This window comes from Salmo trutta, unplaced genomic scaffold, assembly GCF_901001165.1.
Source record: "Salmo trutta unplaced genomic scaffold, fSalTru1.1, whole genome shotgun sequence".
Taxonomy (NCBI): domain Eukaryota; kingdom Metazoa; phylum Chordata; class Actinopteri; order Salmoniformes; family Salmonidae; genus Salmo; species Salmo trutta.
The window spans coordinates 778,091-800,354 of record NW_021823216.1 but is presented as its reverse complement, the minus strand read 5'-3'; the positions used below and the strand labels follow the sequence as shown (position 1 = coordinate 800,354).

General features: G+C 41.8%; 2 protein-coding genes and 4 non-coding genes across 7 annotated transcripts; all 6 read right to left on the bottom strand.

Moving 5' to 3' along the window:
- Positions 1-1,165: 1,165 nt before the first annotated feature.
- On the bottom strand, positions 1,166-21,659 carry LOC115189707 (transmembrane protein 19). Of its 2 annotated transcripts, none has more exons than XM_029748251.1 (8): positions 21,622-21,659; positions 19,252-19,402; positions 18,317-18,430; positions 8,855-8,992; positions 8,380-8,456; positions 8,077-8,254; positions 3,222-3,431; positions 1,166-1,487 (listed from the first exon to the last, which is right to left on the bottom strand). In XM_029748251.1, exons 2-8 carry the CDS (start codon positions 19,379-19,381, stop codon positions 1,327-1,329), a joined length of 1,008 nt encoding a protein of 335 aa, XP_029604111.1. In that variant the 5' UTR covers positions 19,382-19,402; positions 21,622-21,659; the 3' UTR covers positions 1,166-1,326. The 2 variants fall into 2 exon arrangements, with proteins under 2 accessions (XP_029604111.1, XP_029604110.1); XM_029748250.1 differs by lacking the exon at positions 21,622-21,659 and adding an exon at positions 19,793-20,137.
- On the bottom strand, positions 3,600-3,672 carry trnak-cuu (transfer RNA lysine (anticodon CUU)). The gene has a single exon. It is a non-coding gene; the product is annotated as a tRNA-Lys (tRNA).
- Positions 4,181-4,253, bottom strand: trnak-cuu (transfer RNA lysine (anticodon CUU)). The gene has a single exon. It is a non-coding gene; the product is annotated as a tRNA-Lys (tRNA).
- trnak-cuu (transfer RNA lysine (anticodon CUU)) lies at positions 4,922-4,994 on the bottom strand. The gene has a single exon. It is a non-coding gene; the product is annotated as a tRNA-Lys (tRNA).
- On the bottom strand, positions 5,889-5,961 carry trnak-cuu (transfer RNA lysine (anticodon CUU)). The gene has a single exon. It is a non-coding gene; the product is annotated as a tRNA-Lys (tRNA).
- On the bottom strand, positions 14,372-16,299 carry LOC115189708 (hydroxycarboxylic acid receptor 2-like). Its single transcript, XM_029748252.1, has one exon. The coding sequence runs from the start codon at positions 15,918-15,920 to the stop codon at positions 14,961-14,963; it is 960 nt and encodes a 319-aa protein (XP_029604112.1). The 5' UTR covers positions 15,921-16,299; the 3' UTR covers positions 14,372-14,960.
- Positions 21,660-22,264: the final 605 nt, after the last annotated feature.

Here is a 22,264-nt window from a genome sequence, read left to right as displayed (position 1 = left end):
CCGAGACCAATGTAATTACACGGCGTGCTCACCACTGCATTCACAAAGCTTCTGAGAGTAGGAGTGCTGATCTCCAATGAGGTTCCTCCTGACCATGTCATCTTATTCAATATAAATGTAAACGTAAAACTGATCATAGATCAGCACTGTTACTCTAAGTGGTTTTGTGAATACAGGCCCTGATTCTAGATCAGCTGCTGGTGTAATATGTACTCAGGTCATGGCCCTAGAAAGGGTCATCATCACTGGTAATGTTACCCTCTCAACATTCATATGATGCAATAAGGCAAAAAAAATCCATCAAGTATTTATTCCAATGCTAATTGCTTTACAGCATCAGTGAATCACTTACCACAGGATTGCCGACACTTTATCAAAGCAACCATTACAAAGCACATTCATAAAGGAGTTCATCCGGTGATATTATAGGACAGTGTTATGTTTGGGGGGCTGGTGACATAACACTTTCCCTTCTTTCTCTCACCCCTACCCCATCCCTTCTCTAGTGTAGGCTTCTCTCACCCCATCCCTTCTCTAGTGTAGGCTTCTCTCACCCCTACCCCATCCCTTCTCTAGTGTAGGCTTCTCTCACCCCTACCCCATCCCTTCTCTAGTGTAGGCTTCTCTCACCCCTTCCCTAGTGTAGGGTGTAGACTTCTCTCACCCCTTCCCTTCTCTAGTGTAGGCTTCTCTCACCCCTTCTCTCACCCCTACCCCATCCCTTCTCTAGTGTAGGCTTCTCTCACCCCTTCCCTTCTCTAGTGTAGGCTTCTCTCACCCCTTCTCTCACCCCTACCCCATCCCTTCTCTAGTGTAGGCTTCTCTCACCCCTTCCCTTCTCTAGTGTAGGCTTCTCTCACCCCTTCTCTCACCCCTACCCCATCCCTTCTCTAGTGTAGGCTTCTCTCACCCCTTCCCTTCTCTAGTGTAGGGTGTAGACTTCTCTCACCCCTTCCCTTCCCTAGTGTAGGGTGTAGGCTTCTCTCACGTAGGCCTACTCAAGAGTATTACAAAAAGTTTAGCAAAAGATTCATTCAATCAAACAAAAAAAATGACTCTCCTATAGTCCATGCACTTAATGCATTTTAGTAAACAACTGAAATCTATATGATTAAACTAAGACCAACAGATGTATTACCATAAAGACAAACCCAGAGTTGTGAGGTGAGTTGTAGCATGGTAACTCTATTTCCTTAGACAGCAAGCTACACCATACTAGGTAAAGTATAACACATTAGTGGCACGACTTCAATACAACAAGCAAAACATGTTTGCACATTTTTTTTGGACAAAACACAAATCAGGGAAGCGTAAAGAGTTCCTTCCCTAGTGAGGCCAGAAGCTCCATGCAACACCAGGAAGAACCAGAGCTACTATGATGGAAGAGAAGAGGTTAACGCCATTGTTGTCCAGGATAGGCTTCCCACATATCCGCTTAGTTGTCACAGACGCATAGTTAACAACCTTTCCAAGGCTTTCGTCATAACCTGGGGAAGAAGGGACATCATACATGTGTAAGAGTGGAGCAGACATTTTTTTTTAATGCCTGCAATGTTTTAAATTCAAGAAAGACACTTCAAGAACCTGCTAATACATGGATATCAAACATCTGTAAATCTTTTTTTTGGGGGGGGGGTCAATTCAACATGAAAAACTCCAAATAAACGAATAACATAAAGTCCTTCCAGAAATTATTCAGACCCCTTGACTTTTTCCACATTTTGTTACAGTCTTATTCTAAAATGTATTAAATGAAGAAAAAAAAATAATCTATCTACACACAATACCCCAAAACGACAGTGAAAACAGGTTTTTAGACATTTTTGCAAATGTATAAAAAAATAAACAGATACCTTAATTGCTATGAAACTTGAAATTGAGCTCAGATTAATCCTGTTTCCATTAATCATCCTTGACATGTTTCTACAACTTGATTGGAGTCCACATCTGGTAAATTCAATTGATTGGACATGATTTGGAAAGGAACACACCTGTCTATATAAAAGGTTCCACAGTTAACAGTGCATGTCAGAGCAAAAACCAAGCCACAAGGTCATAGGAATTGTCCGTAGAGCTCAGAGACAGGATTGTGTCAAGGCACAGATCTGGGGAAGGGTACCAAAAAATGTCTGCAGCATTGAAGGTCCCCAAGAGTTTGGAGTTTGCCAAAAGGCACCTAAAGGACTCTCAGACCATGAGAAACCAGATTCTCTGGTCTGATGAAACCAAGATTGAACTCTTTGGCCTGAATGCCAAGCGTCACATCTGGAGGAAACCTGGCACCATCCCTACAGTGAAGCATGGTGGCGGCAGCATCATGATGTTGGGATATGTTTCAGTGGCAGGGACTGGGAGACTAGTCCGGATCGAGGGAAAGATGAACAGAGCAAAGTACAGAGAGATCCTTGATGAAAACCTGCTCTAGAGCGCTCAGGACCTCAGACTGGGGCGAAGGTTCACCTTCCAACAGGAGAACAACCCTAAGCACACAGCCAAGACAACGCAGGAGTGGCTTCGGGAAAAGTCTCTGAACGTCCTTTAGTGGCCCAGCCAGAGGCCGGACTTGAACCTGATCGAACATCTCTGGAGACCTAAAAAATAGCTGTGCAGCAACACTCCCCATCCAACCTGACAGAGCTGGAGAGGATCTGCAGAGAAGAATGGGAGAAACTCCCCGAATACAGGTGTGCCAAGCTTGTAGCATCATACCCCAGAAGACTCAAGGCTGTAATCGCTGCCAAAGGTGCTTCAACAAAGTACTGAGTAAAGGGTCTGAATACTTATGTAAATTAGATATATATATTTTTTTATATATATTTGCTCAAATTTCTACAAAACAGTTTTTGCTTTGTCATTATGGGGCATTGTGTGTAGATTGACTTAAAAAAATAAATAATTTTAGAATAAGGCTGTAACATAACAAAATGTGAAAAAAGACAAGGGGTCTGAATGCACTGTATATATTCTATATCTGTAGTTAGTTATGTATACTTTCCCTGATGATAACATGAATATCTAATCCCTGATAATAACGTGAATATCTAATCCCTGATGATAACATAACTAATCCCTGATAATAACACAACTAATCCCTGATAATAACACAACTAATCCCTGATAATAACACAACTAATCCCTGATAATAAAACAACTAATCCCTGATAATAACACAACTAATCCCTGATAATAACACATTAATAACTCATTGTTGTCAGACCCACCTGAGTACTGCCAGTGTGCTCCCAGGACAGAGTCCAACATGGACCCCAATAGGCCAGCCATGGCTCCATAGACTATGATTGGCCACTGGGGATCAGCCAGGTGCAGGTCACGGACCAATAGGATCTGAGATATATAGTAAGCCACGCCCACTGCCAGGCCCCCCAGGAAGCTAGCCAGTAGACCCACTGGGGTCACTCCTCCATTGGTCCCTGTGAAAAGAACAGTTAACACCCTTTACAACATGTTGTTTTACTAGTCTCATGGGGAGGAGCATTGTTAGGAACAGGATGCAGCAAGACTACACTATTTACAGTAAGTGATTATTGAAACTGTGTCAAAGTCTGTCTCAGAGGCTAGCACTCAACACAAAACACTGCCGCCCAACGTGGGGCTCGAACCCACGACCCTGAGATTAAGAGTCTCATGCTCTACCGACTGAGCTAGCCGGGCCTGAGGGTAACTGGAATTCCCCCGCATATAGGAATGTGAAAATGAGTCAGGAACCCCGCCCCCCTCCTAGCTTCACATCACCTGCCACAGTCAGTTACTGTTAGGCTCTTCTTACACAACACTGTCAATAGATAGACATTATTTACATTACATTTCAATGAACTGCCTCTAACCCAGTCTTTTATCCTCTTCCTCAATGTGAAAAGTTGTTGACTGAACAGTCAGTCAACAGATTATTGACTTTCTTTCCAACCAAGCCTCTGGTGTCTGACTAACCAGTGCCCCGTATATAGCCTCCTTATTGTTCTTTAAGGTTACTTTTTATTTGATTTTTTACTTTAGTTTTATTTAGTTAATATTTTCTTAACCAACAATGTAGTTCAAGAAATAGAGTTAAGACCTTGTCATTTAGCATTTCAATGTACCTGTTGTACTCGGAGCATGTGACGAATAAAATGTGATTTGCTCACACATTCATCAGAAGAAAGACTTTCAAATCAAAAGGTAGCGCCCAACGTGGGGCTCGAACCCACGACCCTGAGATTAAGAGTCTCATGCTCTACCGACTGAGCTAGCCAGGCTTGCATCACTATAGAACACCACCCACATACAGACCTCACAGGGTCTGAACCAACCCCGCCCACTGACAGACCTCACAGGGTCTGAACCAACCCCGCCCACTGACAGACCTCACAGGGTCTGAACCAACCCCGCCCACTGACAGACCTCACAGGGTCTGAACCAACCCCGCCCACTGACAGACCTCACAGGGTCTGAACCAACTCTGCCCATTGACAGACCTCACAGAGCGTGAACCAACCCTGCCCATTGACAGACCTCACAGAGCGTGAAGCAACCCTGCCCATTGACAGACCTCATAGAGCGTGAACCAACCCTGCCCATTGACAGACCTCACAGAACGTGAACCAACCCTGCCCATTGACAGACCTCAGGGTGTGAACCAACCCTGCCTCTTCAATTTCACCAGTCCTCTATTTCATCACCCTAGTACTTATCCCCAGGGTGATGAAGCTACACAGTCAACAAATACTGGTAATTTATGTTGCATGTGTATTAACCACTATACCTCTAAGGCTGCTTTCCCAGGCACCCATTAAGTCCTAGTCTAAAAAGCATGCCCATTTGATATTGTTCATAGGTAGTGCTTTTCAGTGGAGGACTATAATCTGTGTCCAGGAAACTAGCCCAAAGCCTCTGAGGCTCAATGGTAGCCAAATCAAAAGGTCAGCGCCCAACGTGGGGCTCGAACCCACGACCCTGAGATTAAGAGTCTCATGCTCTACCGACTGAGCTAGCCGGGCTTGTACAATCCACAACATCCCAAAATAACACAACTGTTAGACCAGGTTGGTAAATAACACAGCAGCCCAGCATGTAACAACTGTTTGACCAGGTTGGGAAATGACTAGTCTAGAGACAGTAACAACTCTCAAACATAATTACCCTCTTTCTACATACAGTCTGCAACTCAAATGGCACCCTAGTCCCTATATAGTGCACTACTTTTGACCAGGGCATTTGTGCCATTTGGACTTAGACATAGTGTGGGGCTGAAAACCATGGTCCAAAAGGTCTCATGATCCCCCCTGTTGAGAAACAGAGTCTGCCAGACGTAGCCTGAATATGCATAAATCCTTTAACTTCCTGTTAACAAGCCTCATGGCAGCATGACATGACCTTTGATCCTGTCCTATACCCTAATCCTCCACTTGTGATAGGATAAAGCACCATTAGAGCATAATAACGCCATTATAAACATTAGTTGTCATTACTCGTTACTTATATACAAGTGCCTTCAAAAAGTATTCAGACCCCTTGGTTTTTTTACACATTTTGTTACATTACAGCCTTATTCTAATATGAATTAAATAAATCCTCAGCAATCTACACACAATACCCCATAATGACAAAGTGAAAACAGGTATGTAGGAATTGTTGTATATTTATTAAAAATAAACCCTTGAATGAGTAGGTGAGTCAACGTTTGACTGGTACTGTGTATCATATATATATATATATATATATATATATATATATAGACAAATAAAATTTGATTTGTAAAGTGGTTGTTCCACTGGATGTCATAAGGTGAATGCACCAATTTGTAAGTCGCTCTGGATAAGAGCGTTTGCTAAATGACTTAAATGTAATGCTCACACATTTGTCAGAAGAAAGGCTTTCAAATCAAAAGGTAGCGCCCAACGTGGGGCTCGAACCCACGACCCTGAGATTAAGAGTCTCATGCTCTACCGACTGAGCTAGCCGGGCTTGCATCACTATATAACACCACCCACAGGGAGTGACACAACTCTGCCCATTGACAGACCTTACAGGGTCTGAACTTTCTCTCTATATCAGTACCAGTCGAAAGTTGACACCTACTCATTCCAGGGTTTTTCTAAGTTTTACTATTTTCTACATTGTAAAACAATAGTAAAGACCAACTATGATATAACACATATGGAATCATGTAGTATATATTTTATATTCTTCAAAGTAGCCACAATTTCCCTTGATGACAGCTTTACACACTCTTGGCATTCTCTCAACCAGCTTCATGAGGAATGATTTTACAACAGTCTTGAAGGAGTTCCCACATATGCTGAGCACTTGTTGGCTGCTTTTCCTTCACTCAGTGGTCCAACTCATCCCAAACCATCTCATTTGGGTTGAGGTCAGATGATTGTGGAGGCCAGTGAAGAGGCGACTCCAGGATGCTGGCCTTCTAGGCTGAGTTGCAAAGAAAAAGCCATATCTCAGACTGGCTAAAGAAATAAAAGATTAAGATTGCGTTCTTTTGCCAAGCTTAATCTTTTACTTCTTTGGCCAGTGTTTTGCGGGTACTATTTAATGACGCTGCCAGTTGAGGACTTGTGAGGCATCTGTTTCTCAAACTAGACACACTAATGTACTTGTCCTCTTGCTCAGTTGTGCACCGGGGCCTCCCACTCCTCTTTCTATTCTGGTTAGAGCCAGTTTGCTCTGTTCTGTGAAGGGAGGAGTACACAGCGTTGTACGAGATCTTCAGTTTCTTGGAAATTTCTTGCATGCAATAGCCTTCATTTCTCAGAACAAGAATAGACTGAAGAGTATCAGAAGAAAGGTCTTCGTTTCTGGCCATTTTGAGCCTAGTCTAAAGAAGGCCAGTTCTTTTGCTTCTTTAAATCAGCACAACAGTTTTCAGCTGTGCAATTTTCTAATAATCAATTAGCCTTTTAAAATTATAAACTTGGATTCGCTAACACAACGTGCCATTGGAACACAGGAGTGATGGTTGCTGATAATGGCCTCTGTACGCCTATGTAGATATTCCATAATAAAAATTTAAAAAACAGCTGTTTCCAGCTGCAATAGTAATTTACAACATTAATAACAATGTCTACACTGTATTTCGGATCAATTTGATGTTATTTTAAATGGACCAAAAAAATTCTTTAAAAAAAACAAGGACATTTCTAAGTGACCCCAAACTTTTGAACGGTAGTGTACACACACACACACACGGTTTATTTCTGTATTATCAAATTAGGAGAGACAAACTTATCACACCAGTCAGAGTTATACTTAAACTTCATCTTTAATAATAAGATCTTTGCAATAGCAATGACTTAACGACTCACCATTTTCTAATGATCCGTTGAGTGGCAACACAATGGCTACTGAGATCTTTTATATCAAAGATCCACCCCCCTAGTCGACATAACAAACCACAGATCTTAGGAACAGTTCACAAAGTGAGACTTTATAAATGAGAAAGGAGTATCCCGTAGCCAGAGAGCATTCACTATAAATTATCGTTCAGTTTGGCCCCTAAGACGAGGTTGCTATCTTGTTCCTGTTACTCCTAGCACAAAAACACCAACTCATCCAATGGCATAAATCAATTGTAAACTCTAGACACTACCACACACCTCCCCCAAGGCCAAATGAGAGTGACTGGCGCACAGACATTGTGGAAACCAGTAATTGGTTCCCCATTAATCACACCATCCCTTCACATGGTTTAGCAGATACATTCACATATGAAGACAATGTTCCCTCCTGTCCTCTTCCCTTTCTGATATTCTGCATAGCACCAGGGACATGTAAAAGACAAGCCTGACCTCTCCCCTCTCTGGGCCCCAGGTGACTGAGCCCCAGCTGAGGGAAGAAGTGCAACTGCCAACACCAGAGTCCGAAGGGATACATTCTAATAACAAGTATATCACATTAAGCATATTATGCAGATAAGACAACTTAATTATCTATGTTACCCAACTAATTCTGATTCATCCACCACAACACACACACACACACACACAATGGCCCCTTACGTAGGTGATGAGCCTGGGTGTGGTCTGACTGAGGACGGGCCCCACCTCTGATGCCCAGGTGTGTGTGTACCTGTAGGGACCTCTCTCCAGGAGGTGATGAGCCTGGGTTTGGTCTGACTGAGGACGGGCCCCACCTCTGATGCCCAGGTGTCCCCCGTAGAGCAGGCCAAGGCCCCCAGCAGAGACAGACACATCCAGGAGGCTGAGTACTGCTTCCCAAAGTCCACCGGCATCTCCCCTGGACCCACCTGATTATAACCAGGACCACAATAGAAATAACCTCAGATGAGTGACAGATGTATGGTTGGCTCACTTGGCTGAGGCAGCTGTTATATGTATTCAAATATATAATTAAATTGACTGATTGATTGACCTCGATCATATAGAGCAGGGCCAGCTCTGTGGGGACACCACCGTTACAGAACACCTGCACCCAGTTCCTCTGACCACCTGGAGGGCAAAGAGGACACACATTAAAATGATAGTTCACCTCCAAATGTTTCACTTCCTTTTGACTTCACTGGGGGTGGGTTTCCTTGTTAAATAAGCTACACTTCAAAAAGGTGAACTATCCCTTTAAGGTCAAATGACTTATGCAGGTTTTTTTTCTTTTTTTTTAAAACCAGATATCACTGACTGAGGCAGACTAAGCAATCCAGTAGCAGGCTGTTGCTTACTGGAGTGTGGCCTGACTGGGGTGTGGACTGACTGTCTCTAGAGAGTCATGTAGCCTAGCTGCTGGCCTAGCTGCTGGCCTAGCTGCTGGCCTAGCTGCTGGCCTAGCTGCTGGCCTAGCTGCTGGCCTAGCTGCTGGCCTAGCTGCTGGCCTAGCTGCTGTAGCTCGTTACCTTCTTTATAGTCAGAGTCTAGCTTCTTCTTGACTTCTTCTTTCCAGCGTGTCAGCTTGGAGGAAGTGATGAAGAAAGCCAGCAGGGCAGAGAAGAAACTCATGTTGGCCATGGTGAGGATGAAGCCGACCAGCAGGGCTGTAGGGACAGGGAACAAAAGCATGAAAACAATGCAACTCAAGACACTTGCCTGATCCCAGATCTGTTTGTACTTGTTTATAACCAACTCTTTTGGCCGTTGTTATGACCACGTGTTTGTTTGACATAACAACAGCCACAGGAGCTGGCTCTAACAGATCTGGGACCAGGTTACAAACTAGGTCTAACTACCTTATCAGAACATCTACTCTCTCCGTATGATGTTTGAGAAAATCATGATGGAAGTGGCCATTTTAGGCCCTTTTTAGACCTACTATATATATGCCTCCTGTAAGACCTTATGATCTGTGAACTGTACACGATACAGACATCTTGTTGTCAATATACTCCTTATAGTGTGCCATATGGAGTATGTCTTGATTATGAAATACATTTTTTTTTACATTAATTTATTCAACATTAAATATTCATATGAATATCTGAAAAGTAACTTTTTTGATTTAGTTCATTTTAAGACATATTGTTTGGAACAATATACTCTACAAATACATCACATTACCAGAGTGGGCTCTCTGCTAATTTAAGTTATGATACATTTTATGAACACCACTAACACAGTGAATGGGAAAATGGATTCAAAAAGAACTCCCTCTGCTGGTGATTTGCTGAATGTGCAATCATGTGATTGGTTAATGACCTATAAAATGTACATTTCTATGTATAAAATGGGTCATATCTTAAAGTACCGGAGAACCCACTTTGAAATTTGACATCTTTGAAGAGTATATTGTTGAATTAATATTCATATTTTTTATGTTGGGTAAAGTAAATGTGATAACATTTATTTCTGAATCTAGCTGTACTCCATATTTGAGTGCACACTATAATGAGTATATTGACTCCAAGATGGTCTGTATCATGTACAGTTCAAGGATCATAGGGTCTTACAGAAGGCATGTATAGGTTTAAAAAGAGCCTAAAATTACCACTACCCTCATGATTTTCTCAAAAATAGTTTGTGATACAAATGTCAAAAGACCCTTCCTCACAGTTTCTATGTGAGAATTGCCAGAACAATCTGCTAAACCAAAGATATTTCTGGAATGTACCAATTAGCACATGAATAAACTGCTTTAGTCAGTTGAATAATGTGACTCAGCACAGACCCCGATTAAAAGAATGGTGACTAATTAATTTCTCTCAGATCCAGATCACTACATCACGAGGACTGCTGATGGCCTGGCTAATATGTGACTGACGTCAGGGGCAACCACTCTTCTCACACGCGTACGCCTGGGGCTGCTGGAACTGTGTGGAATGCATCTTAGAATGAATAATAGCATTAAACACCCAACAGAGACTCCTAAGGTTAAAGTGATACTTGGGATTTTGGCAATGAGGCCCTTTATTTACTTCCCCAGAGTCTGATGAACTCTCGGATAACATTATTATGTCTCTGTGTCCAGTATAAAGGAAGTTAGATGTAGATAGCACATTGCCTGGAAGTATATGTGTGATGCTAGTTAGCGTTGGCTCACGAAACTACATGTAACTTCCTTTATACTGGACACGGAGACATAAAAATGGTTCATCTGACTCTGGGGAAGTAGATCAAAGAGCCTCATTGCCAAAATCCCAAAGTACCTCTTTAATAGTTTTCTCCCCTAATAATTTGTTGGGTGAGTTTGAGACTTGATGGATCAATATGAATTAATATATATATATTTTTTTTTTGGAAGAAAACATTAATGATATTTTTAAGGATGTTTAAAAAAATATATGCTCCATTTCTGCTTGATGTTTCTTTGTTTCCATGCTGCCTGCTGCAAATCATTCACTTTATCAAATCAGTCTTTGCTTTTGAAATGCCAATCTTTATCTGGTTGGCATTTCATATTCAAAATAACTAATTAATGTGGAAACCTTGTCCTATCTTTAATCATGTTCATCCCCTGTTTGTTTCATCAACAAAGCATGTACAAAATAGTATTATGCAGTACCAGTCAAAAGTTAAGACTATGAAATAATACAAATGGAATCATGTAGTAACCAAAAAAGTGTTAAATCAAAATATGTTTTATATTTGAGATTCTTCAAAGTAGCCACCCTTTGCCTTGATGACAGCTTTGCACATTCTTGGGATTCTCTCAACCAGCTTCATGAGGTAGTCACCTGGAATCCATTTCAATTAACAGGTGTACCTTGTTAAAAGTTAATATTTGGAATTCATTTTTTTCTTAATGCCTTTGAGCCAATCAAATGACAGTCCATCATTACTTTAAGGCATGAAGGTCAGTCAATCTGGAAAATGTCAAGAACTTTGAAAGTTTCTTCAAGCGCAGTCGAAAAACCATCAAGCGCTATGATGAAACTGGCTCTCATGAGGACCGCCACAGGAAAGGAAGACCCAGAGTTACCTCTGCTGCAGAGGATAAGTTCATTAGAGTTACCAGCCTCAGAAATGGCTTCCCAAATAAATGCTTCAGAGTTTAAGTAAAAGAGACATCAACTGTGTGAATCAGGCCTTCTTGGTCGAATTGCTGCAAAGAAACCAGTACTAAAGGACACCAATAAGAAGAAGAGACTTGCTTGGGCCAAGAAACACGAGCAATGGACATTAGACCGGTGGAAATCTGTCCTTTGGTCTGATCAGTCCAAATTTGAGATTTTTGGTTCCAACCTCCGTGTCTTTGAGACGCAGAGTAGGTGAACAGATGATCTCTGCATGTGTGGTTCCCACGTGATGCATGGAGGTGGTGGTGTGATGGTGCTTTGCTGGTGACACTGTTGGTGATTTATTTAGAATTTAAGGCACACTTAACCAGCATGGCTACCACAGCATTATACAGCGATACGCCATCCCATCTGGTTTGCACTTAGTGGGACTATCATTTGTTTTTCAACAGGACAATGACCCAACACACTTCCAGGCTGTGTAAGGGCTATTTGACCAAGGAGTGATGGAGTACTGCATCAGATGACCTGACCTCCACAATCACCCGAACTCAATCCAATTGAGATGGCTTGGGATGAGTTGAACCGCATAGTGAAGGAAAAGCAGCCAACAAGTGCTCAGCGATACGCCATCTCATCTGGTTTGCGCTTAGTGGGACTATCATTTGTTTTTCAACAGGACAATGACCCAACACACTTCCAGGCTGTGTAAGGGCTATTTGACCAAGGAGTGATGGAGTACTGCATCAATCACCCGAACTCAATCCAATTGAGATGGCTTGGGATGAGTTGAACCGCAGAGTGAAGGAAAAGCAGCCAACAAGTGCTCAGTGTATGTGGGAACTCTTTCAAGACTGCTGGAAAAGCATTCTAGGTGAAGCTGGTTGAGAGAATGCCAAGAGTGTGTGTAACAGTGTAGGTTCCGTCCCTCTCTTCGCCCCTTCCTGGGATCGAACCAGGGACCCTTGCACACAACAACTGACACCCCACGAAGCATCGTTACCCATCGCGCCACAAAAGCCGCGGGGACGCAAGGGGAAACCCTACTTCAAGTCTCAGAGCGAGTGACGTCACTGATTGAAACGCTATTAGCGCGCACCACCGCTAACTAACTAGCCATTTCACATCGGTTACATGTGCAAAGCTGTCATCAAGACACAGGGTGGCTACTTTGAAGAATCTAAAATATATTTAAATTTGTTTAACACTTTTTTGGTTACTACATGATTCCATATGTGTTATTTTATAGTTTTGATGTATTCACTATTATTCTACGATGTAGAAAATAGTAAAAATAAAGAAAAACCCTGGAATGAGGTGTCCAAACTTTTGACTAGTACTGTATACTTAATAGTATTATATAGTGCATTCGGAAAGTATTCAGACCCCTTGACTTCTTCCACATTATCCTAAAATGGATTTAAACATTTTAAATCTACACACATTACCCCATAATCACAAAGTGAAAACAGGTTTAGAATTTTTGCAAATTAATACTTTTTGTATTTATTTTGAATAACTTATTTACATATTCAAACCACTGTAAAAAGTACATGACAGCCCTCTCAGAGTTTGCCAAAAGGCACCTAAAGACTCTCAGACCATGAACAACAAGATTCTCTAGTCTGATGGAACCAAGATTGAACACTTTGGCCTGAATGTCAAGCGTCACGTCTGGAGGAAACCTGGCACCATCCCTACAGTGAAGCATGGTGGTGGCAGCATCATGCTGTGGGGATGTTTTTTTAGCATCAGGGACTGGGAGACTAGTCAGGATTGAGGGAAAGATGAACGGCGCAAAGTACAGAGAGATCCTTGAAGAAAACCACTCTGGAGTGCTTACAACCTCAGACTGAGGTGAAGGTTCACCTTCCAACAGGACAACGCAGGAGTGGCTTTGGGACAAGTCTCTGAATGTCCTTGAGTGGCCCATCCAAAGTCCGGACTTTAACCCGATCGAACATCTCTGGAGAGGCCTGAAAATAGCTGTGCAGCTTGAGAGGATCTGCAGAGAAGAATGGGATAAACTCCCCAAATACAGGTGTGCCAAGCTTGGAGTGTCATACCCAAGAAGACTTTAGGCTGTAATCGCTGCCAAAGCTTTAACAAAGTACTCAGTAAAAGGTCTGAATAACTATGTAAATATGATGTTTTTTAAAGTAACAAAATGTGGAAAATCAAGGGGTCTGAATACTTTCTGAATGCACTGTAGATACTGAATAGTATTATACAGTAGATATAGAGATATTGAATATTATCATACAGTACATATAGATACTGAATAGTATTATACAGTGGATATAGATATCATAAAATGAGAGGTACAGTATGTATAATTGGAATTTAATACAAATACTCTCACACTATATAAAAAGTATTTATTAATTGACCTAATCAAGAGTAGCAGTAGTAGTAGATCATGTGGTCTTACCTCTCCAATGGAGGAGAGGGTAGCTCCTATCAGCTGTTGTAGTACTAGTAGTAATAGTATATAATGTGGTCTTACCTCGCCAATGGAGGAGAGGGTAGCTCCTATCAGCTGTTGTAGTACTAGTAGTAATAGTATATAATGTGGTCTTACCTCTCCAAGGGAGGAGAGGGTAGCTCCTATCAGCTGTTGTAGTACTAGTAGTAATAGTATATAATGTGGTCTTACCTCTCCAATGGAGGAGAGGGTTGCTCCTATCAGCTGTTGTAGTACTAGTAGTAATAGTATATAATGTGGTCTTACCTCTCCAATGGAGGAGAGGGTAGCTCCTATCAGCTGTTGTAGTACTTGTAGTAATAGTATATAATGTGGTCTTACCTCTCCAATGGAGGAGAGGGTAGCTCCTATCAGCTGTTGTAGTACTTGTAGTAATAGTATATAATGTGGTCTTACCTCTCCAAGGGAGGAGGGGGTAGCTCCTATCAGCTGTTGTTGTCGTGGTGGTAGTAGTAGTAACAATCATTTTTATGGGAGGATCATTTGAGGAGAATATTTATTTGACCCAGACAATTAGTAACAGCATCATGATGATCTGTTTAACATGATGACATCACAGGTGAAAGAAACCGATGACTGATCATAACAGAAACCAGTATTGAATCACAGTCTGATTTGACAAACAAAAGCTGAACATGCCAGTGCTTCTCCTATATTCATTTAGCAGCGGCGGGCCGCCACATCAAAAAATATTAATATGGCAAAAACGTTTTCAGTGTGAACTTAAAAACGACTAAACCCATATATAAAGTATGTAGAAAAGATAATGGAGCTATATCTTTAAAAAAAAGATAATCTTTGAGAACTAACCATCACCAAAATAAAAACTAGACAGTCAGAGAATCTAAAATGTAAAAAATGGCATGGCATGGGGCCCCAATAGATTTGTTTTAAGAACGTTGTAGTTATACGGCATAAGCCATGGCAAAATGTGTAGAATTGCAGGAAATGATCTTTAGAAAAAAATACAAAACATTCTCAGCCCCATGAAAGTGTATAATTGCAAGAAACTCTTTAAAAACTGTGGCCACGGCCACTACCACACCCTGAAGTATTATTACCTACTAGCTACAGTGTATTGTTGTTGCGTTTTAGATTTAAGTTTGTTCGTGTTGGGTTTGTTCTTTCAGCCGTTTCTGCGTTGTTTCTCAGTAGACAGGGGCAATAAGTTGTCAGGTACAGGTTTTTGAACTTAGTGCTGCTTAAGCAGTACACAATTGGGTCCACTAGACAATCCATGTGGGAAAAAACTATGAAACCATCATAGACCTGAATAGCTATATTCTCAGCATTCTGTAAATCCATGGCTCTGACAATCAACAGAACAATTCTAGCTATGGTACAAGGCAGGAAACAGAAAGAAAAGACCAGCATGACAGAGGTGACCAGAAACACTGCTCGACGCAGCTTGGTCCTGTCACCTACTGTCTTCTTTTTGAGTCTGTTGACAATGCGGACCGTGCAGTACACCAACACAAAGAAAGGGATGAGAATCTGGGTGAAAAACACAACCTCTCTCAGAGTGTCAGTGACGTCCCCATGACTGCCACAGCAACCAGTCTTCAGCATGGTGGGGATCGTCAAAGGGAGCAGTACTAGCCAGATGATGACAGATATATGAGGGGACTTTTTGAGGACAAAGTCCTTGTTCCCAGGATGAACCACGTTGAAGTAGCGATCAAGTGAAATCACAGCCAGGAAGCCGATACTGGCACCTCGGTTCAGAAACAGCATGAAGAGCATGGCTTTGCAGATCCTTCCGTCCATACTCTGCCGCTCTCCGTGAAGAAAATTGTACGCGTTCACTGGCAAACAGCCCAGCAGAAGAAGGTCAGCCAACACGAGATTGAACAGGAAAAGGTTGTTGGAGTTCCGTTTCCAGAACTCCAGCTTGAAGATGAAGAGGTAAAGCACTGAGAGGTTAAGAGGCACAGCCAGGGTGAACTCCACAATCATCACAGAGGCGTAAAATGTGTACAAGGGCAGATTATCTGCTGTGCAGTTATCATTCAGAAGATCCTCTTCCATAATATGAACTGTCAAAACCTGTCCCTTTTACAGTCAAAGTCTGATCCTGTCCGAATCCTTAAGAAGGAAAAGCAGTCCTCTAGAGTCCTCAACGCCAAGTGAGTCTGTTTAAGGGAAGGGAAGCAAGCTCCTATTCCGTGTGCAGACTTGGTGAAACTGAAGGACTGTACTTCAGTCTGGAAGTAATTCCCCCCAGGCAGCAGTTGTAAATTGTTCAGACTTGTTGGTTGAGCACCTTCCATTCCTGAGTAGGCGAGTCACCACAGGACCAATAGATAAGCAGCTGGTCCCATGAGGGATTGAGGATATAGTGGAAGACATTGCATCAACACAGTCTTCAGGTAGCCTAGTGGTTAGAGTGTTGGGCCAGTAACCGAAAGGTTGCTGGATCGAATCCCCAAGCTGACAAGGTAAAAATCTGTTGTTCTGCCCCTGAACAGGCCGTCATTGTAAATAATATTTTTTTCTTAACTGACTTGCCTAGTTAAATATCTGTATATACAGTGGGGGGAAAAAAGTATTTGATCCCCTGCTGATTTTGTACGTTTGCCCACTTACAAAGAAATTATCAGTCTATAATTTTAATGGTAGGTTTATTTGAACAGTGATAGACAGAATAACAACAAAAAATATCCAGAAAAACGCATGTCAAAAATGTTATAAAATGATTTGCATTTTAATGAGGGAAATAAGTATTTGACCCCTCTGCAAAACATGACTTAGTACTTGGTGGCAAAACCCTTGTTGGCAATCACAGAGGTCAGACGTTTCTTGTAGTTGGCCACCAGGTTTGCACACATCTCAGGAGGGATTTTGTCCCACTCCTCTTTGCAGATCTTCTCCAAGTCATTAAGGTTTCGAGGCTGACGTTTGGCAACTCGAACCTTCAGCTCCCTGCACAGATTTTCTATGGGATTAAGGTCTGGAGACTGGCTAGGCCACTCCAGGACCTTAATGTGCTTCTTCTTGAGCCACTCCTTTGTTGCCTTAGCCGTGTGTTTTGGGTCATTGTCATGCTGGAATACCCATCCACGACCCATTTTCAATGCCCTGGCTGAGGGAAGGAGGTTCTCACCCAAGATTTGACGGTACATGGCCCCATCCATCGTCACTTTGATGCGGTGAAGTTGTCCTGTCCCCTTAGCAGAAAAACACCCCCAAAGCATAATGTTTCCACCTCCATGTTTGACGGTGGGGATGGTATTCTTGGGGTCATAGGCAGCATTCCTCCTCCTCCTCCAAACACGGCGAGTTGAGTTGATGTCAAAGAGCTCCATTTTGGTCTCATCTGACCACAACACTTTCACCAGTTGTCCTCTGAATCATTCAGATGTTCATTGGCAAACTTCAGACGGGCATGTATATCTATTCTTGAGCAGGGGGATCTTGCGGGCGCTGCAGGATTTCAGTCCTTCACATCGTAGTGTGTTACCAATTGTTTTCTTGGTGACTATGGTCCCAGCTGCCTTGAGATCATTGTCAAGATCCTCCCGTGTAGTTCTGGGCTGATTCCTCACCGTTCTCATGATCATTGCAACTCCACGAGGTGAGATCTTGCATGGAGCCCCAGGCCGAGGGATATTGCCAGTTCTTTTGTGTTTCTTCCATTTGCGAATAATCGCACCAAATGTGCGATTGTCACCTTCTCACCAAGCTGCTTGGCGATGGTCTTGTAGCCCATTCCAGCCTTGTGTAGGTCTACAATCTTGTCCCTGACATCCTTGGAGAGCTCTTTGGTCTTGGCCATGGTGGAGAGTTTGGAATCTGATTGATTGATTGCTTCTGTGGACAGGTGTCTTTTATACAGGTAACAAGCTGAGATTACGATCACTCCCTTTAAGGGTGTGCTCCTAATCTCAGCTCGTTACCTGTATAAAAGACACCTGGGAGCCAGAAATCTTTCTGATTGAGAGGGGGTACTTATTATACTTATTTCCCTCATTAAAATGCAAATCAATTTATAACATTTCTGACATGCGTTTTTCTAGATATTTTTGTTGTTATTTTGTCTCTCACTGTTCAAATAAACCTACCATTAAAATTATAGACTGATCCTTTCTTTGTCAGTGGGCAAACGTACAAAATCAGCAGGGGATCAAATACTTTTTTCCCCCACTGTAAGTGACCTTTTTCCTTTGCTACATATTTTCTTGTAAGTCCCTGCTGAATTCCTATATGAAGTAGGCCTAAGTAAGTGCAGGGGCGTGCTTCTGGTTACACAACACATCCGTGGGAATTAAAATGTAGTTGAGGCTGTCATAACACGTTTTGATTGATTAAACACACAGAACTACAAGGTGAAGACACGGGCAGTTCTTAGCTGGAAGTCATAGAATACATCATGAGCAGGAATCTTTTATTTTGATTCATTGATTTATGTTCTAATGTTTGTTTACCTCCCAGGGCTCCGCTGTGGTCCAGACTCCTCTTCTTCAGGGCCCGTGTGGTGAGAGTCAGAGGAACCAGGATGGAGAACAACCATCGCCATGGAGACACCGGCTGGAGAGTGCCTGGAATGACAGAAGGTCCAGGACTCAGTAATACACACACGCACGCATTGAATTAAGTTATAGCTCTAGATAATATTCAGTGTTTCATCAAGCAGTGCTTCATCCTCTTTAACAAACATCTACTACTGAAACCATCTCTCCTTGTCGATATTCTGGAATGAGGTGAATAGAAGCCTCTCTCTTTTAGGCAGGGGGGCAACAGAACTAGGCGGGGGGGGGGGAGCAACAGAGCTAGGGAGGGGGGCCCATCTTGCTTATATAGTGTTGAGAGAAAGTTTGCACCCTTTAGCATTGTCTCTATTTCTGCAAAAAATAAAAAAAAGGGTAACGGTGAGAGCATGTGAGCATGTTCTGCAGCCTCTAAACTTCTCACTCATCCGTATTCATGATTCATTCCTGGTTTTTTTTCTTAATCATGGCACTATCAGGAATAATTTAGAAGTGTTCTGAAACATCTTCTATTCTTACTTATATATGGGACCAAATACTAAGCTTTTGACTACTTTAATCCACTTTGAGCTCATTAATCTAGAGATTCACATACTTTTTCCCCACAAAGAAATGTAATGTTGGATCAATTTTCTCAATAAAGAAATTCAAAAGTACAATTGTTTTTGTGTTATTTGTTTAATCAGATTAACTTCATCTATTATTAGGAGTAGGATTTACATGAAGATCTGATTTAGGTAACATTTATTCTGAAAAAATAATATTTTAAAGGGTTAACAAACTTTTTATAAACCAACAATGGTAGGGGAAACACTGGACATAACTGACAAGGTGTGTGTGAGCATGTGCACACACACGCAAGTGTGTCTTACCATAATATGTGCTGGCTGTGATGGAAATGATCCAGAAGAAGAGGGAGATGGCCATGGTGGCACACAACACGATCATATCAGTCATCATCTTGAGATATTCTTTCATTGGTATCTCATCCTCAAAAATCATTGTGGAAGAAGGGAATAGAACCTGTGGAAGTCATCGACATTACCTCAGGCACTTGTTTAGTTATATGACAGATGGCTTACAGGGGACAGTTAGTAGCCTGGTCCAAGGTCTGTTTGTACTGTCTTGCCAACTCCTGTGGGCACATTGACACACCAGGCAGGTCTGGGACCCGGCTAGTCTGGGCAGACGCTGGTGGGCTTTATGGATCTCCATCATAAACCCACTAACAGCTGCCCAGGCTAGGTAGGACCAGGCCATTACTCCTAAAAACGTAAGGCTGACCGGACAGCGCCATATGTCGCTAGCCAACTAGCTAGCTAACGTTAGATGTCTACTGGTGTGGAACTAGCAGCTAGCTAGCAAGCTAATAAGTCGGAAAGTGGGCTAAAGAGAATAGGGTAAAGGTTGCACCTGAAGTAGCCGAAGCCATGGCTTGTGTATCCTGCTTCTTCATTGTGGGGAAGTGCCAAAACAACTATCTAATGTAACTTGTCCCTATAAGATAACTTAGCGAGATGAGACGATTCACAGCTGTCACAGTACTGTAGCGTCGTCAGATTTCAAAACACAGGATTCGTTGTTCATCTTCTGTGGATGTTTTATGGCGGTTGGAAACCAACTTTAAGGTGCATTACCGCCTCTAACTGGACTGGAGTGTGGACCAGAGACAGGGAACGTCTAAATCCTACCCAATTTTCTCAACTCCTTAAGAAACGGAATGCATAATGAAATACTACATTCCCTTATGATTTCCCCAGCAGTTCACTTTCATTGTTGACTGAGAACCGGATGTGGATTTAAAGAAATACATGCGTATTTCCGCTAATCGGTCAGATTAAAGCTTCAGTGCTCATATTTCACAAAAATTAATTATTCACCAAACACAAATCTATCAATACGTTTGAGTAATAAATACAAAATCAAAAATATATTATTCAGCGTTTATGTGATTTTTTTCACTATTAGGATATCCATGTATTACTTACATACATTTAATCATCATGCATTTCTGGGGCCTCACGTATCAACCATGTGCAGGCACAAATCTGTGCATAAACCATGCGTGGGATCATTTCCACGCAAAGTGTGAGATTTATCAATATGAACGTTTGCTTGAGAGTGACAGTAAATTTACGCACAGCCATAAACATGCGTAGGCACAGTGCCACGTGGTGGAATAAGGGAACTGCTTGTCAAGCCTGTGGAAAATATATGTTGAAAATGTGTGAAATTGTTCCGAGTAATAATTACATCAATTTTCGATTGAATTGTATTTCAATTGTGAATTCATGCAACACATATTGACAGGCTATATATAATTTTACCACATCAGTGCATTTGTTACGATAATAATCCATATACTGTACAGTAATTTGTTAAATTAGAGGCAAGTGTTAAAGTTAAACCATTATAGAAATACTATAAAAGACTGAGATAATGGAAATCAAATGAGAGATGGCTGATCATGCGCTGTTAGAAGATCTGGCACTCGCTTCATTTCGCAGAGCGCGTTTTTAGAGACCGTTGGTACTGTTTTCCAGAAAGTACAGACTGGCTTATCAGATATCGTTCCCCAAAGAATGTGTTCTTAACTGACTTGCCTAGTTAAATAAAGGTTAATATATATATATTCATATAAATAAACAAATCACACTTTTTCTATGCGTAGGAACATTCTACATTCCGTTCATAAGTAGTATTTTAGAATAGTTTCTAGCAATATTGATAAATGAGGCCTCTGACATTTTATAGAGTGTAAGCCAGGCATGTTTTATTATAGTGGCTAGCGTAGCACACGGAGATGTGTGGAATTTACTCCTTAGCCTAGGTGTCCCGCTTGCATCGCGTCATTAGCTAGCTTTACCTCAACACGTTTAATGGAAGACAGTCGTGTGTGTTGTAAGGGCTGAGGCCCCGAGTTCGCGCCAGGTATGGACCGAATCGGGAGGAAGTGGTACTCGCTAAGCAAGTAGCGTGACAACTTTTACACTAGCCTATTTAAATGTTTAATATACTTACATACAATGAATTAACCTGTGTGTCAATATAAAAGTAGTCATTAGCAGGCATTGGCTATTACTGCAATCTCATAAAACTATCAACTTTCAGTTCCAGGGAGTAGAGTGGTCTTCTGTTTAAAAAAAACTAAACATAACACTCTTTCTTTACAAACAAACTCACCACCAATAGTTTGCCATCAAAGTACACTAGCATTATGGTTAAAAGCCCTTGTTACCTACCCAATTGTAACGAAATTGTCTGCTGGTCGAAAATCCTCTATCACTACCAGCTGAAATCAAACAGTCATGATGACTTTTTAGAGCGGACTTGGATTCACCATGAATCAAAAAGCATGTCAAATAATTTGTAGTATGACGTGATATCAAGAAGCCCCCGCCACTGACTGAGGACTCTTTGATTGAGCCCTGTAATACCAGGAAACTCCATAGCTGTTTTCCTGTAATACCAGGAAAACGGCTTCACAGTGGTGTGTTGGAAAGACGAACTGAAAGACATACATTATATTTATATACATTCATTGAGGGTTTAGACCGTATCGACGTCAGAGTAATAACCACATCTGTTCTGTGGGACATCTGTGGGGGAAATTCTTGCAGAATCCCCCAGCATGAATTAATGAATAGGCCTATCAGGTTTGCAAATCCCCCTGATAAAGCCCCAGGCTGGACATACTAATTAAGTTATAGGCCTATCAAAGTTTCAAAACCCTCGATAAACCCCAAGGCTGGACCGAGACTAACTAATGAATAGGCCTATCAGAGTTACAAAACACCCAATAAAACCCCAGGCTGGGCCTAGACAGTAGTGGACTATTTCAGGAGTAGAACAGGATACCTGTAGTTACAATATCCGCCCAGTAGA

Excerpts from the sequence above, each read along its gene's own strand:
- LOC115189708 (XM_029748252.1), bottom strand. The coding sequence starts at position 15,920 with ATGGAAGAGGATCTTCTGAATGATAACTGCACAGCAGATAATCTGCCC.
- LOC115189707 (XM_029748251.1), bottom strand. The coding sequence starts at position 19,381 with ATGATTTTTGAGGATGAGATACCAATGAAAGAATATCTCAAGATGATG. Across the intron at positions 8,993-18,316 it reads CCACAGCGGAGCCCTGGGAG|CCCTGCTGGTCGGCTTCATC; the intron begins GTAAACAAACAT and ends CTGTCCCTACAG. Across the intron at positions 3,432-8,076 it reads CTGGAGAGAGGTCCCTACAG|GGACCAATGGAGGAGTGACC; the intron begins GTACACACACAC and ends TTCTTTTCACAG.